The sequence below is a fragment of the Oryctolagus cuniculus genome, chromosome 5 (assembly GCF_051225735.1).
Source record: "Oryctolagus cuniculus isolate XC-2025 breed Fujian yellow rabbit chromosome 5, ASM5122573v1, whole genome shotgun sequence".
NCBI lineage: Eukaryota > Metazoa > Chordata > Mammalia > Lagomorpha > Leporidae > Oryctolagus > Oryctolagus cuniculus.
This window is the reverse complement of record NC_142871.1, coordinates 152,052,011-152,068,787: the sequence shown is the minus strand read 5'-3', so window position 1 is coordinate 152,068,787 and position 16,777 is coordinate 152,052,011. Positions and strand designations below refer to the sequence as shown.

The 16,777-nt window shown below is 51.7% G+C and overlaps 1 protein-coding gene across 1 annotated transcript in view; it reads left to right on the top strand.

The window, feature by feature from the left end:
• Positions 1-12,988, top strand: part of KIAA0319 (KIAA0319 ortholog) — a 90,424-nt gene extending 77,436 nt beyond the window's left edge. The window contains exons 17-21 of the mRNA XM_089333351.1: positions 1,298-1,440; positions 3,930-4,052; positions 5,396-5,486; positions 8,021-8,112; positions 10,965-12,988. Of these exons, the coding sequence (XP_089189477.1) occupies positions 1,298-1,440; positions 3,930-4,052; positions 5,396-5,486; positions 8,021-8,112; positions 10,965-11,143 (628 nt within the window). The 3' untranslated portion in view covers positions 11,144-12,988. The remainder of the gene's footprint in view (positions 1-1,297; positions 1,441-3,929; positions 4,053-5,395; positions 5,487-8,020; positions 8,113-10,964) is intronic.
• Positions 12,989-16,777: the final 3,789 nt, after the last annotated feature.

Below are 16,777 nucleotides of genomic sequence, written 5' to 3'. Positions count from 1 at the left end.
ACAGGAGGATGTGTGTAGATTATATAAAAATACAACTGCATTTTGTGTAAAGGGCTTGAGCGTCTGTAGATTTTGGTGTCGGGTGGGGAGAGGGCTCTGGATCCAACCCCTCCAGGCCGCTGAGGGACAACAGTGGTCGGAAAGATCACAGCAAACGTTGGCAAGTAAATAGACACATTGGAGCACTGCTGGTGGAAATGTAAAATAATGCAGCCACTGTGGAAGACAGTCCCTCAAATGCTAAATAGTCCATTAAGTCCAAGGGAAGCCAAAAGCTTGCATATGAATGTGAATGTTCATAGCATGTATTCATAGTAGGCAAAAAGTGGAAACAACCTAAATGCTCATTAACTCATGAATGGGTACAGACATGATATATTCCTGTGATGGAATATTATTCAGCAAGAAAAGGGGCTGAAGCACTGGTACTTGCTTCCACATGGATGACATCATGCTAAATGGAGAAAGGCAGAACAGGAGGTCATATATTGCATGGTCCTTTATTTCTTTGAAAAATGGAGTTACAGAGGGAGATAGAGAGAAGTCGTCCATCTGCTGGTTCACTCCCCAGATGGCCGCAATGACTGGAGCTGTGCTGATCTGGAGCCAGGAGCTTCTTCCCAGTCTCACACATGGCTGCAGGAGCCCAACGACTCGGGCCATCTTCCACTGCTTTTCCAGGCTATAGCAGAGAGCTGGATCGGAAGTGGAGCAGCCAGGACTCGAACTGGCGCCCATATGGGATGCCAGCACTGCAGGCAGCAGCTTTACCCACTATGCCACAGCGCCCCGACTCACATGGTCCCTTTTATGAAATGTCCAGAATAGGCAAATCTATTTAGACAGCCGATGAAGTGGCTGTCAGGGACGGGACGGGAGAAGCTGCTCAAGGGTACGGCTGCCTTTTTGGGGTGAAAAACATGTTCTGGAATTAGATCCTGGTGATGGTTGTGCAACTCTACAAATACACTAAAAGCTGTTGGATTTTACTCTTTAGAGGGATCAGTTCTGTGGTACGCACGTTACGTCTCAATTAGAAGGTTAAAGGAAGGCCTTGTGTCAGTCAGCGTTTTGTGTAGCTGTGGCTGCCTGCACACATATACACTGCTCTTTGGATCTGTAGTCTCCCAGCAGCTCCTCTTGGAGCCCAGAGAGTTGCGAGTAGAAAGATCCAGTCTTTGGCCCATGGGTGGTAGCAGCCTGCCTCCCAGATGCCACTGGTCAGATGGGCCAGGGGACACGTCTGTCACCCCGTGACCGGCTGACCATGCGGCTGTCCCTCTTGTTGCCTCTGCAGCACCACGGTTGTGTTTTACGTGCAGAGTGGGCCACCTTTCAAGGTTCTCAAAGCTGCTGAAGTGGCCCGAAATCTACATATGCGACTGTCCAAGGAGAAGGCGGATTTTTTGCTTTTCAAGGTCTTGAGGATTGACACAGCAGGTACGTCCTCTGGGGGAATATTCCGAGAGAATCAGACTTGCCCATCATGGATAGGTCTTACAGAGAAGAATGATATAAACATTTCTTAAAAAGATTTATTTATTTTAAAGGCAGAGTTAGAGAGAAAGAGAGAGGGATCATCTTCTATCTACTGGTTCATTCCCCAAACAGCTGCAACAGCTGAGGCTGGTCCAGGCAGAAGCCAGAATCCTGGAACTCCCAAGTACTTGGGCCATCTGCTGCTGCTTTCTCAGGCGCATTAGCAGGGAGCTGAATTGGAAGTGGAGCTGCCAGGGCTAGAACAGGTGTTCGTATGGGATGCCAGCTCACAGTTGGTGGCTTGACACCCTACACCATGCCAGCTCCTATGTGAATGTTTTCACCTTAGCATCCAAAGACTTGTTTTGCATTTGTTTTTCGAATAGTTCTCCTGCAATACACAGTTGCCAATTACTCTTTGTTTTAGAAGGAAACTGGAGAACAATTATAGTCACTGGTTAAATTTGAAGACTACCAGATGCTCCTCAACTCACAATGGGGCTGTGTCCTAATAAACCCACTGTAAGGTTGAAAATGCATTGACCAAGGTGGGTCAGGCTAACCTACTTCCCATCCTACCTTTTTTTTTTTTTTTTTTTGACAGGCAGAGTGGACAGTGAGAGAGAGAGACAGAGAGAAAGGTCTTCCTTTTGCCGTTGGTTCACCCTCCAATGGCCGCCGCGGCTGGCGCACTGCGGCCAGCGCACTGCGCTGATCCGATGGCAGGAGCCAGGAGCCAGGTGCTTTTCCTGGTCTCCCATGGGGTGCAGGGCCCAAGCACCTGGGCCATCCTCCACTGCACTCCCTGGCCATAGCAGAGAGCTGGCCTGGAAGAGGGGCAACCGGGACAGAATCCGGCGCCCCGACCGGGACTAGAACCCGGTGTGCCGGCGCCGCTAGGCGGAGGATTAGCCTAGTGAGCCGCGGCGCCAGCTCCCATCCTACCTTAAACACACTCGGAGCGTTTATGTTCACCTATGGTTGGGCAAAATCACCTAACACAAAGCCTATTTGATGGTAAAGTGTTGAATGTCTCTTGTCACTTATTTGAATACGGGGCTGAGAGTGAAAGACAGAATGGTTGTATGAGTATTGCTTCTGCACCACGGTCAAGTGAAAAACTCCTAAATGGAGCCTTCAAAATTTAGGGGCTGTCAGTGTACTTACAGATAATGATCAAGGTCCAGAGTTTCATATTTAGCCTGTCAGAACAGTGCTAAAGACAGATAAGTGTCAGCGGTTGGGAATGGCGTGTTTATATCATCTGTTTACCTTGGACATTGCGCCCACGGCGTGATGATAGTGTCATGTGGCCTCTGAGATGGCTTGTAGGTGCAATCAGGTTGCCCCTCTTCCCAGCCTCTTGCCTGCCAGGTCTTTCGGTCCTTAAACTGGTTCATGGTCCCATGGTCCCTGTCCTCAATTGATGAGTGATCGTTTCTATGAGAGTTACAAGGGACATAATGAGGTTTGGTCAGTAAAATTTAATTTATTTCAGGTATCTGCTTACCTGCACACAGCTTTCTCCGTTATTATATAGAGTAACTTAATTTTAATAACTCATTTTGTTTTCTACCTAAAGGAATAATATTTATTTTTGTAAGACATTTGGAATACCCAGAAAGGAGTAAAAAAAAAATCCTCTACAGTCTAGGATTCCTGGTATCCAAAGATAACTTTTACAGACAAGGGTACTACAAAAAGTTAATGGAAAATGAAATTAAAAAAGAATTTTGATGAAAAAGTAATTTGAAATCCATACAAAGGATATTTAAAAAGTTCATGGAGACCATTTATGATTAGAAAACTATGCCTGATATGGAAAGTCATTTGCACCAAAATAAACCCATCTTTCAATGGCGTTCTATTTTTCCATGAATTTTTCGAAGCACCCTCATGTTCTGATCTATCTCCTTGTAGTTCCCCATCTCTAAACACAATGAATGTGATCAGGATCATTTGATGTGTATTTTGCATGTGTTTTCTAACTTCAAACCCTATTAATTATTTTCTCAAATCCTTTCCATTTTTTCTTCAGTGAGATGTTTTTGGCTGCATAGTACTCCACCTTGAACATGTTCCCATAATTATGGAATCGCTCCCTAGTCATGAACTTTAATTTTAAATAATGCTGCTATGTAGAGAAATTTCTGTGCATGTCCTCAATTGGATGCATTCCTAGAATTTATTTTCTGAGGTCAAGGGAGCTGTGTCTTTGCTACAATGTCAAGGCTGTTGCTCTGCGGTGTGGATTGGCTTTTTTCTCCCGTTTGCTTCCTGGTGAGATCGTCCATGAGGACGGTATCCCCAGCACCTCGGGGCACACTTTAAAAGGCTCTGAACTCAGTAAGATGCATCGGTGCAGGCGGATGCTGTTGAAGACACCGGGCAGCAGGCAGCAGGGCCCCTGCCCTTCCTCGTGGTAACCGGCACCCATGCCCTCTTTGCAGGGTGCCTCCTCAAGTGTTCTGGCCACGGCCACTGCGACCCCATCACAAAGCGCTGCATCTGCTCCCAGCTGTGGATGGAGAACCTCATCCAGCGTTACTTCCAGGGCGGCGAGAGCAACTGTGGTGAGTGATGGGCGGGGCAGAGGCTCCTACCTAGCTTGGCAGCTGCCAGGTATCACCCCTTTCCTTACCTGAAGCCAGGTGAGCCTGCTCACTTGGGCACGAGCCAAGATCTCCCACGGTCCCCCTGCGGAGGTCTGTCTAGGGCCCCAGAGTGGGGAGACCTTTTTCTGCCAAGGGCTGTTTGGATATTTAAGACATCATTCAAGGGCCGTACAAAATGATCGACCTAAAAATTAGCGTGCTGTCGATTGGTTGAACTTCGAATCCTGCCCACAGTTGCCTTGGCAGGGCCAGACCAAGCGAGTCAGTGGGCCTTAATGCAGCCCGCGGACTGGACCATATTCCCCCACCCCAGCAGGCTTTAACATACAAATTCCCCCCAAGGAAATTCACTCTAGCAGCATGGATCCAGTTCCCCTTGCTAGCTTTTCTGAGAAAGCGCTGTTTTGCTAAGGATCAACCATGACCCTGGGCGAAGGTGCTGGCTGGTGTGGACCTGCTGCGAGCAGAGGAAGAAGAGAATCTGGCCCCCTCTTCCAGGCTGTCTGCCCAAGCAGGAGCCAGGAATGGGTGTCACAGCCCCAGCAGGCCAGGCTGCTGCCTGAGGTCTGGTCTTGGGCTGAACTTGGGCGCAGGCTCCTTCTAAGGGGAGATTTGTGCCCGAGGGGATGCAGATAGATGTGCCCGGCAGAAGACACCATTGTAAGAGCCAACTGACGTAGTCCCATGTAATACGACACAAAATTTGAAATCAGCCAGCTCTGGGATCCTGATTCCTGGAGCCGACAGAACACACGGCAGAGGGAAGCCTGGCGTTCGTGGCCTGGGTTCTCTGCACCTGCACTCTGGGTGTGAAGCTGTTCCCACTGCTATCTTGCAAGGAAGCGGAAGGAACAAAGAGCAGGCAGTTTCCCAACGGCTCCCCGGCTCTGAGAAGTGTCTTCAGGCCATGGGCAGCCATGCGGTCACTTCGTTAGCTTTAATCTAAACCAGGCCAGAACCCTGTTGGCTGTTAGGGTTGTGAGTCGTGGGATTCTGGAATCAACATTTTGCTGCACCATTCATGCGCGTGTCTGAGGCATTACTCCCTGGTTGGTTCAGGCTATTTCAGTTCTGTTCTGAAGTCTGCATGCATTGTGTGTGCCATGAGGTGCCTGGGCCAAATGTGCAGGAAAAGGGCAGTTTCTTGAGTTCTGTTCTGCTACTGGCCTGGAACGGGTGCTACCAGCATCACGGATGGCCTTTGCTTCTAAGAGCTCAGAGTACTCATTGAGAACCATCAGAATAAAGTGGTTTTGCAAATAGCGAGTCAGTGCGTCCACTGTGGTGTTCCTGTCTTTCAGAGTGGAGTGTATTCTACGTGACAGCGCTGGCTTGCCTGCTCACCGTGATGGCGGGAGGCTTAACGCGGGTTTGCATCTGCTGCTGCAAGAGGTACGTGGTGTGCTCGCTTATTTCTTCCTGTGACATCAAAGTGTTTGCTGGGGTTTGTTCAACCACTAGGCTATCACCTTTTTATGACAACAAACTAGACTTTAATAGTGCTTTTTAATGCACTTCCCACCGCAAGGCAAACGTGCCCAGAGAACGGGAACGATACTACAGGCAGCTTTTTCCATTGGAGCGCTCTTACTTTCCAGGAGGTTCCATGGGTCTGTATCAAAGCTGGTGTTATTCTCCAGCAAGGTCACACCGTGTTCACCAGAACAGGACCTGAATGGCCTTGCAGGGTCCCTTAGAGGAGTGGGTGCTAGAAGCAGCTACACTGCTTCTTGGAACGCTGGAGTAGCCACGTTGGAGTGCCGGTTCGAGTCCTGGTTGCTCTGCCTCTGATCCAGCTCCCTGCTGAAAATGCACCTAGGAAAGTAGCAGAGGATGGCCCAGGTACAAGGGCCCCGGCACCTACATAGGAGACCTGGAGGGGGTTCCTGGGGGCCTGTCTCAAGCTTGGCTCAGCCCCAGCTGTTGGGACCATTTGGGGAATGAGCCAGTGGATGAAAAATCTCTCCCTCTCTCTATCTCTCCCTTTCCCTCTCTCTCTTTCTATCACTCTGCCTTTCAAGTAAATAAAAACACAACTTTAAAAAATTTTTATAAAAAGAAGTATCCTGGTACAAGCTGTAAGATTTAGTTATATTATTTTTTTAAAGATTTATTTATTTATTTGAAAGTCAGAGTTACACTGAGAGAGGAGGGGCAAAGAGAGAGAGAGAGGTCTTCCATCTGCTGGTTCACTCCCCAGATAGCCGCAACAAACTGTGCTGATCTGAAGCCAGGAGCCAGCTTCGGGTCTTCTGGGTCTTCCATGCAGGTGCAGGGGCCCAAGGACTTGGGCCATCTTCCACTGCTTTCCCAGGCCACAGCAGAGAGCTGGATCAGAAGTAGAGCAGCTGGGACTAGAACCAGTGCCCAAATGGGATGCCGGTGCTTCAGGCCAGGGCGTTTACCCACTGTGCCATAGCACCACCCCTCCTTTTTTAAAAACTATTTTTTAAAAGATTTTATTTATTTATTTGACAGAATTACAGACAGTGAGAGGGAGAGACAGAGAAAGATCTTCCATTTACTGGTTCATTCCCCAAGTGGGCTCAATGGCCAGGGCTGGGCCAGGTAGAAGCCAGCAGCAGGAATCGCCTCCTGCTCTCCCTCACGGGTACAGGGTCGAGCACTTGGGCCGTCTCTCTCTTCCCAGGCCACAGCAGAGAGCTGGATCGGAAGAGGAGCAGCTGGGACTAGAACTGGTGCTCGTATGGGATGCTGGCACTGCAGGTGGAGGATTAACCTACTGTGCCACAGCGCCTGGCCCCTTTGATGGGTACTTTCAGATCATCCTCTGTAGCACAGGACAAAGCACCAATGTAGTTTTCATGTGTTGTGGGGAAACAAACAAAAGACCATACTGGGTTGTTGCTAAGGAATTCTGGGAATTATGATTTTTGGTGCTATTTCATGACATCTTATTATGCTTGGATCTTTGAGCAGTCCAGGGGAAAACTGGCTCATCCAGGCTTTTTCTTTTTTCTTTTTTAAAGATTTATTTATTTGAGAGAGAGAGAGAGAGAGAGAGATCGTCTTTCCCTGGTTCACTCCCCAAATGACTGCAGCAGCCAAATGGCCAGGCCAAAGCCAGGAACCTGGATTTCCACACAAATTTCCCACATGGGTGGCAGGAGCCTAACTCCTTGGGCCGCATCCCCTGCTTTCCCAGGCGCATTAACTGGGAGCTGGATCAGAAGTGGAGCAGCCTGGACTCGAACCGGGACTCGAACCAGCACTCACATGGGATGCTGGTGCTGCAGGCAGTGGCTTAACCTACTGTGCCCCAACCTAGGTGTTCCTGAGTAGGAGTAGCTCGTGGAGACGGTTCCAGGGTCAACACACAGGTGAGGGCTTTAGCTAGGAGGGCAATAGTGGCCTGGCCACCACACTGCCTGTTTCTTCAAGATGCATTTCTGTAAGATGGCGTAAGTGCCACTGAGTTCTGGGGCGTCATGAATAAAAGATGCCAACTATGACTCAGCACAAGCAAAACGTTCTCCCTAGTGCCTTCTGGGTGTGTGTGTGGTTTTTTTTTATTTTTATTTTTTTATTTTGGACAGAGTGGACAGTGAGAGACAGAGAGAAAGGTCTTCCTTTGCGTTGGTTCACCCTCCAATGGCCGCCGTAGCCGGCGCACCGCGCTGATCCGAAGCCAGGAGCCAGGTGCTTCTCCTGGTTTCCCATGCGGGTGCAGGGCCCAAGCACTTGGGCCAGCCTCCACTGCACTCCCTGGCCACAGCAGAATGGCCTGGAAGAGGGGCAACCGGGACAGAATCTGGCGCCCCCACCGGGACTAGAACCTGGAATGCCAGCGCCACAAGGTGGAGGATTAGCCTAGTGAGCCGCAGCGCCGGCCCTATGTGTTTTCAATCCTGGCCCCTAGACACCTCTCTGAGAGCTTGAGTTGAACTTTGCGTTATTCCTTTCAGACGGAAAAGGACAAAAATAAGGAAAAAGACAAAGTACACCATCCTGGATAACATGGACGAGCAGGAAAGAATGGAGCTGAGGCCCAAATACGGTAAGGCCGTCTCCAGGGGGATGTCCCCCTGTTACCTTGGGTGAGCTGGAGAATGCCAGCTGCAGGTGGCGCTGTGCCTGGGAAGGGGTACGTGATGGAAGCAGCCGGCTGCAGTACCGGGGCTGTGCGAGCGGGGGCGGTAGCTGCACTGCGGCATGGATGGGTGAGGCATCTGCAGTGCCTGTTGGGAGCAGTGTGCCTGCCAGATGAGCACAGGGACGGGGGCGGCTCTGTTCCACTCCTGGTTGGAGGAGGTGGCGCTGTTTCACCCCAGCTGCTCCCCTGAGGTCTCCCGGACCAGAAATGCAGCCAGAGGACTGGTGCCTTCAAGCCTGTCCCAAGTGGCTACAGTAACCAGTGCTTTTTGCAGGAAATTGGCTTTCTTTACAAAAAATGCGGCTCCCTCTGCTTGCTGTCTGCTCGCACCCACCTCAGGATTGGCGGTGCGATCGCTCTCAAAGCTGGGAGATGCAAAAACGGGCCCAGGGCCAGCGTGGAGCACCTGCTCCCCCCGCCCCACGCCACAGATGAGGTGGGGGCCTGGAGATGGGACAGCAGTGACGCCCAGTGCCATTGCCTGCCTTTGCAGGTGCTCTCGGCCCAGGGGAGCCACCCTGGGGTGCAAGGAGTGCTGTGGGATACTGAGGCTGGAATGGCCGACTCTGTCTGAAAATGGAATTCAGGGCTGTGGCAGGAAAAGCTTCACAGGAAATCCAAATGGCACCTGTGTGCGGAGTTGAATGGCAGAGGTGTTGTCGCGTGACTTTACGCCTCAGCGCTCAGTGATACCGTCTGAGCCAAGACTAATATTTCAAGGTCGTGTCCCAAGCGTAGAGAAGCATCCTAAACTTAGACATGGACAAGCCAGGCAACATGGTAAAACTCAGAATTTCTTTAGGGACGTGAGGGCTTTATTTAAGGGAGAGGGCGGTCAGAAAGATGAACCGGGGGTTCCGGACCAGGAAGAGAGCAGATCGGGGCCACGTGCGCGAGTCCACAGGCTGGAGAAATCGCAAGGGCTGGAGTGGCCGCAAATACGTGCGGTGCGCAAGTGAACCGGGAGCGAACGGGGAGAAGCCGCCAAATGGCCACAGGCCTGGGAGCAGGGGCCAGGCCCAGGGCACTCCACGCCTTTTATTCACTTCCGAAAGGGGCGTGGTTACGTAGTCTAATTGGCAGGGGATGGATACAGGTGGGATCACACAGGGGGCGTGGCCTCCAGCGCCAGCTCTCAAATCTAATCCTATCTGCCTGCCCACATCAAAAGTGCTTTAGGTTGTGTGACCTTACCTGCCTCCTCCAGATACACTCCCCCTCTGCCCTGCCCCTCTCTACTCAGAGAAAGCCCATCTTCTGATGACCCAGGGTTGAAACCTGGGGCGCCGGGGCTCTGCCTTGCTCCCTGCTAGCCACCCCATCTTGCTTGTTTCTTACCCTACTTCCTCATCGGCGTCATCACCACCCAAGCTCAGAGCTTATAGTCCCAGCAGGAAGAATGATGGCAGGTGGCAGGTGTTTCATGTTTAGCATGGACTGGGTACCTGTTTGATTTTAATTCTATCCAAAACCCCATGAGGCATGTACTATGACTGTACCCATTTTACAGACAAGGAAACTGAGGCACGGAGCAGTTTAGCTGGCTGCCCAGGCCACAGCACGGTGTGTGCTCAGCGTGGCTGGAGCAGGCCTCCTGCATCAGGACCTGGGCACCCTCCTTTGGCGTGCACCGCCTTTGGCTTAGTCTGTTAGGCAGCTGTCACAGAATCCCACAGACGTTTGTTCCCCTGTTCTAGCAGCTGGATGTCAGACTCAGTGTGGTGAGGCCAGCTCCTCCTGGGGCCGCCTTCTCATCGCATCTCCCTCGGTGGAAGGGGCACAGCAGTTCCTGGGGGGCCCTTGTACAAGGGCTTTACCCCTCTGAAGACCCCACCTCTGAGCACGCTCGCTCCGGGGTCAGAGTTCAGAGCAGGGCTTGGGAGGGCTGCAGCATCAGGATCTCTGCAGGGACCTCTCAGCCTGCTCACTGTGGTTTTATTCACCTCTTAAAGCAACATTTTGTGCGATTCCTCTTCTCAGATACAATGCCCAGTCTAGGGTTGCCCCTGCACCCATGCCGTGTTTGTCCTGTGGTCTCTGGTTCATCATTTCCTGGACGCCTCTGCTTGCCCCACGGCCTCGCCCCACCTTGTCCTATTGTCCATGTCCCCCTCTTCCCTCGAACCCCATCCTGTGGGGAGCACAGCTGGAGCAGGCCCAGAACACGCGTGCTCTTCTCTCCTTCTGATTCCTGTAAGAGCCATTTCTTTCTTTCTTACCTATCAGGGGCCACCTTCTCATGGCTCCACACCTTACACCCCAAGCTAGACAACTGCAAATTCTTTGAGAGCCATCATCAAATCTTACACTCATTTCTGGCACCCAGAAATCAGATATTCAACCAAAAATAGCTGCTTGAACTGAATAGTCAAATCCCAGCCACTTCCATTTCTTGGCGCGATGGGCCCAGTGCTGGACTCAGAGCTTGGCTCATACTATCTCGTTTAATCCTCACTAGAAACACAGCAGGCAGACGTCTCATTCTCTCCCAGCTTCATTGATGAGGCTGACATGCCAGTGGAGGCTTCGTGCCCAGGGTCACACGGCTGGGGATTGTCGTAGGTGGGACAGAAGCTCAGGTGCAGTGCCCGAGCCTCCCTTCTCACCCACGGGATGCCCAGCGCCTTGCCGTGCTGGGGTGACTGCCTTGAAGGTGCCAGAGCTCAACACCACGCCCTCGGTGCCCCGTGCCCTGATTGACAGCTGGCAGGGAAGGCGGGACTTCTCCTAAGACGGTTCTGTCTGCCTCTCCGCAGGGATGAAGCACCGAGGCACAGAGCACAGCTCCAGCCTGATGGTGTCTGAGTCTGACTTTGACAGTGACCAGGACACCATCTTCAGCCGAGAAAGGATGGAGAGGGGGAACCCCAAAGTGTCCATGAATGGCTCTGTCAGAAATGGGGTCTCCTTCGGGTACTGCTCCAAAGACAGGTAAGGGAGCAGCTGGAAGTGGAAGGCCCTGCACAGGAACCCTGGAACCCAGGACCTCGATTGGCAGCGAAAGCTGTGAGTAGTGCAGCCTCATCCTCCCACAGTGGCCTGGACCTGTGCTCTGCTAATTAAAGGGCCTGTGTGCTCGGCGGCAGAAAGCAAAGCCAAAATACTGCTCCTTTAACTGGATTGCTTGCCAGTAGGAATGAGAACTGGGTAACGCTTCATGCACTTAAAAGACTGCCTGTCTTCTAGCTGGTACAATATTCTATTGCCCGTGTCAAAATACAGATGAACACCTGTTTCTATCTGTGGCTTCTTAGGAAAGACTCCCTTTGAACCAGGGCTCGGTGAGGGCCGAGTTTTCACTAGGTATCTGTGTGTACCTCTAGGGCAAGCTTTCCAAACACGGTTTCTCTTGTTGAGCCTGCAGTCGGACGGCTGTGTGTATGGAAAGGGGTTATTTGGGAGGCCTGTGTCACCCCTTGTGCAGCGAGCGTTCTGTGCTGACCACAGCATCCACGTGCTGTGTTTTCATTATGGTACTTGACTGGCAAGTGGCAGAAGTAAAAAGTTGATGTGTGTGATTTTTGTAAAACAGTTTCTTTGCTTATGCGTACGCCTTGTGCACAGCTAACCAGTTCAATGCTAGTTATGGCACTAGGAGGAAATGTGATACTTTTTACCCCAGTGTTTGGCTTCATCATCTCAGAATCTGCCCTTGCTAGTGCCCAGGGCTGCGTTGCTTTTGCGCACGCCAGGTGGCAGCCCGGGTATGAGCCTGATGGTGGAGAAAGCAGAAACCCCCTGCTTGAAGACTCGGACATACGCAGTGAGCGTACTCAAGTCGTCCTTAGGACCAGGAGAGTCCCTGTTCTCCGGTTGCAGAACGCCCTCTGCAGGCCTGGAGAGGTGCAGCAACTTGCCCCAGGTCCCAGCCAGCAAGTGGTGGCTCTGGGAACTGGGTGCAAACTTTATTTCAATGGAAGGATCCATGCATGCCACCTCCCCTCCCCTCCCGCCACTGCACAAAGAACCCTGGCTCTGGAGAGAGCTGGACCCCAGAATGTGGGGTCGGTCGGGCATTTGCAGGGCTTGCTGGTTGACATGTGCTTGCAGTCTCTGGTTTAGGTTCAAGGAAGGAAGGAGGATTCAAACCCACAGCGCTTGCGGGTTAAGCATGTTTATGTCTAAAGAACCTCCTGAAAAACATGCAATGGGATAAGACAATGGATGACCCAGTGCCAGCCGTGCTGCTCCCTTGGGCAGGGAGCAGGGGCGGCCCGGCCCCCAGGGACTGTGCTTTGTGTCTGGGTTTAGGTGCATAAGTGTATAATTTCCCCCAGGTGTCCGCAAGATGTCATTCCTAATATAACGCTATGAAATATATGTACTAACCTAAATAACGGCGTCTGGGCTTTCTGCAATGCGTAGTGAGATTTCAGGGAAAATGGGTTGTCTTCACGCTTCTGTGTGCAGGGATGGGGAACCTGTTTTTCTGCCAAGGGCCATTTGGACACTCATAACATCACCCGTGGGCCATGCAAAATTCTCGACTTAAAAAGAAGCCTGCTACAGATTGAATGACTTTCAAGCCTCACTTGTGGCTGCCTTGGCGGGGTTGGGCGGGGTGGGGGACAGACCAAACATTCCCCACCCCTGGGGGAGGGATTTCCCTTGAGGGTGGATCAGACACAACTGCCGGCCCCTGTTTTTGCACACCCCGAGAGCTCAACAAATGGGTGCGATGTTTTCAAATGGCTGAAACAAAGTCCAAAAAATATTTTGTAACACACGAACTAAATGAAACTCCTATTTGTGCTTATCAATAAAGTTTTATTGGAACACATCCATGTTCGCTGGTGTATGCTTTACTTAGGACTGTGTAATCGCTGAGTTGAGTAGTTTGCACAGGGTCTGTCTTCAATGCCCCCAAATGCTTACCATCTGGCCTATCAAAAAGTAGTTGCTGAAGGCTGGAGTAACAGCCCCTGCTCCCTGTGCCCTGAGAGCAACTGCACACTCCTAGCTCTGCCTGTCTCCTCTCTGCGCGGTTGGTGGCTCCCTGACTGTGGGATAGGCCTGGGGGTGCTGGGGGTGGGGGCCAGATTTCAAAGAGGGTGTACAGACCTCCAACTACATCCCCCAGTCTAGCTTTTTAACAATAATAAAGGCAACATTTTTTTAAAAAAGCTTATAGAGGAATAATTCACTGACAATAAACAACATGTATTTAAGGAGTCTGGTTTGATAAGCTTTTTTTTTTTTTAAGACTTATTTATTTGGGGACCGGCACTGTGGCATAGTAGGTTATGCCTCTGCCTGTGCTGCCTGTGGAGCTGGCATCCCATATGGGCGCCAGTTCGTGTCCCGGCCGCGCCACTTCTGATCCAGCTCTCTGCTAATGCTCCTGGGAAAACAGTGGAAGATGGCTCAAGTGCTTAGGCCCCTGCATCCACGTGGGAGACCTGAAGGAGCTGCTAGCTGGCTTTGGATTGGCCCAACTCTGGAACTCTGGCCATTTGGGGAGGAACCAGCGGATGGAAGACCTCTCTCTCTCTACCTTGCAAACAAATAAATAAATCTTTTTAAAAAGGGACTTATTTATTTGACAGAATTAGAGAGAGAGAAGGGGAGAGAGAGAGATCTTTCACTGGTTCACTCCCCAAATGCCCACAGTGTCTTGGGCTGAGCCAGGCTGAAGCCAGGAGCCTGAAACTCCATCTGGGTCTCCCATATGGGTGGTAGGGGCCCAAGCACTTGGGCCTTTTTCTGCTACTTTCCCAGGTGCATTAGCAGGGAGCTGAATTGCAAACGGAGCAGCCAGGACTCCAACAGGATGCCAGCAACACAGGCGGCAGCTGAGCCTATGGCCCCTGATTTGAAGAGTTTTGATGTGTGCACTCGCCTGTGGAACCATCACCACAGTCAAGATAAAAAACAGATGTCGAGGCCGGCGCTGTGGTGAAGAGGGTAAAGCTGCCGTCTGCAGTGCCAGCATCCCATGTGGGCACCGGTTCGAGACCCGGCTGCTCTACTTCTGACCCAGCTCTCTGCTACGGCCTGGGAAGAGGATGGCCCGAGTCCTTGGGCCCCTGCACCTGTGTAGGAGACTCAGAAGAAGCTCCTGGCTTTGTATTGGCACAGCTCCAGCCATTGTAGCCACTTGGGGAATGAACCAGCGGATGGAAGACCTCTCTTGCTGCTTCTGCCTATGCCTCTTTGTAACTCTGCCTTTCAAATAAATTAATCTAAAAAAAATGTCACCCCCAAACCTTTCCTCATGACACATCTTGTCTCTTTCCCCCCAGGTGAGCACTAGGATTAGCTTGAATTTCCCAGAGTTTATTATAAATGGAGTTGTTCCGCATATGACCGCTGTTGGAGCTTTGCCCCCTTAATCAAGAAGCTGCCCCTTTGCAAGCTGTCATGTGCTATCCATCAGCAGCTTTGGTGGGGCGGGCCCTTGCTGTAGCTAAGAAGCTGGAGGGGGCGTGGGCTCTCGGTGGCGAATGAGCTAAGTGGCTGCTAGTTCCTTGTCAGTCCTGTGGAGCTCCCTTAGTTTCCTGAAGACCCAAAGCATGCCCCAAATCTTGATCCCTGAGTGAGGATGATGTCCATTACTGAAACTATTTTTTAGGAAAAGCTTCCTTGGTGTAATGAGCTAAGCTGTTTCCTTAGCCCTCACCCCGGACCGCAGAACGTGCTGTGCCATGAGCTGATGGGGTTCAGTACGGCCACGAGGACGGGCCCTAAGCCATCAGACCGGTGGTGATACAGGACATGAGGACACAGAGGGACGGCCAGGTGAGGACGCGGGAGAAGACAGCATCTACAAGCCCAGGAGAGAGGCCTCGGCAGAAAGCAGCCCCGCTGGTTCTCGCACTTCCAGCCGCCAGACCTGGGAGGAAGAGGACTTCCTGTGGGTGAAACCCCTCAGGCTGCAGTATGGTGTCAGGCAGCCTTGGCAGACAAGGACACTGAGCTGGCTCTGAGTGAGGCCAGGACTGGGGCTAAGGCTCTCACTGGCGATGCTGGAGGGACGTGGAGCTGCTCCCTGGTGCGGGGTCCTCCCGAGAGCCCCGTGGCCTCTGCAGTCGTCCCACAGGGCATGTGCAGGGCTGCAGGGCCCTGTCCTGCTTACCGGTGTGTGCAGCGTCCATGAACTCACTCAGGGATGCAGACAAGTTTCTTAAAGAAGATGAGCAAAAGAAAATTTTTCCAAGTGACTTTCTTTTCAAAGCTGACTGTAAAGAGGTAGCAGGGGGGATTTCCATGGGGGGATGAAACAGTTCTATACCTTTCTTTTTTTTTTATAATTTAAAAATTTATTTATTTGAAGGGGAGAGTTACAGAGAGAGAAGGGGAGAGAGAGAGAGAGAGAGAGAACGAGAATATCTTCCGTCCACTGGTTCACTCCCCAAATGGTTGAAACAGCCAGGGCTGCGCCGATCTGAAGCCAGGAGCTTCTTCCAGGTCTCCCATGTGGGTGCAGGGGCCCAAGCACTTAGACCATCTTCCACTGCTTTCCCAGGCCATAGCAGAGAGCTGGATCAGAAGTGGAGCAGCTGGGACTTGAACCAGTGCCCATATGGGATGCCAGCACTGCAGGCGGTGGATTTACCTGCTATGCCACAGCACCGGCCCCAGTTCTGTATCTTGACTGTGGTGGTGCTGCACAAATCTACCTGCTGGGTAGACACATGAAAACTGGGGAGATCAGACGAGGTCTGCAGTAACAGTGCAGCTGCTCCCTCACTTGGGAAGGGTTGCGTGCCTAAGCCTGTCCTAAGTGGAACATGCCTGGGATGCCCCTGACTTCCCACACATCGCAGCTCAGCCACTTGCTGCATCGCAGAGCAGCGGGGTTTCCCCTCATGGCCCCAGGGATGGACGGGGGGAGCTGTGATCGCTGCCATGCCCGGCACCCCCAGGGAGGATCAAACCCCACAGGACTTACCCGAGAAGGAGGCAAATGCACACAACTCCAAGTGCAGTTGCTACCAAATGTGTATTAAGGTCTACTGCCTATTTTTGCCATTGTGTTAATTACGTATGTTAGCCACTGGGGGTAGCTGGGTGAAGGATATACAAGACTCTTATTTTTGCAACTTCCTATGAGTTTCTAATTATTTCAAAATAAAAGCTAAAAAGGTGTTGAAGGGAGAAAAGCCATATTCATTAGTAAAAGTGAAATACTAAGAGCATTTCTATTAAAATCAGGACTAACCCGGGAAAAAAACCCGCAAAGCCAGCATTTTTTCAAGTAACTGGTGCACAGGGCCTTGTGTGGTGAGCGGAGTGCATGTGAAGCCTGCATGTGAGCCCAGTCCCTGTCCCTGTCCCTGTCCCCTGCTTTGCAGGACTGAGTATCATCCCAGCAGGAGGAGAGCACACGTCCGCCGAGCCACGGGGGGGATGTGCTCTGCAGGTTAGGTAGCAGGCTACTCCTTCCACAGCTGACAGACCGTGACAGACAGGGTGGGTTACAGGAAAACCTGCAGGCCGAAGGTCAAAGGAAAGCATGGTGGCAGGGACATTGAGAGAGCTTTTCAAATTGGAGTTGGGAGGCCACGCAGGAGGCAGGACTTCCACCCGCTCCCAGGTGCTGCTCAGAGCATGGGCTTGGGTTGCCCGG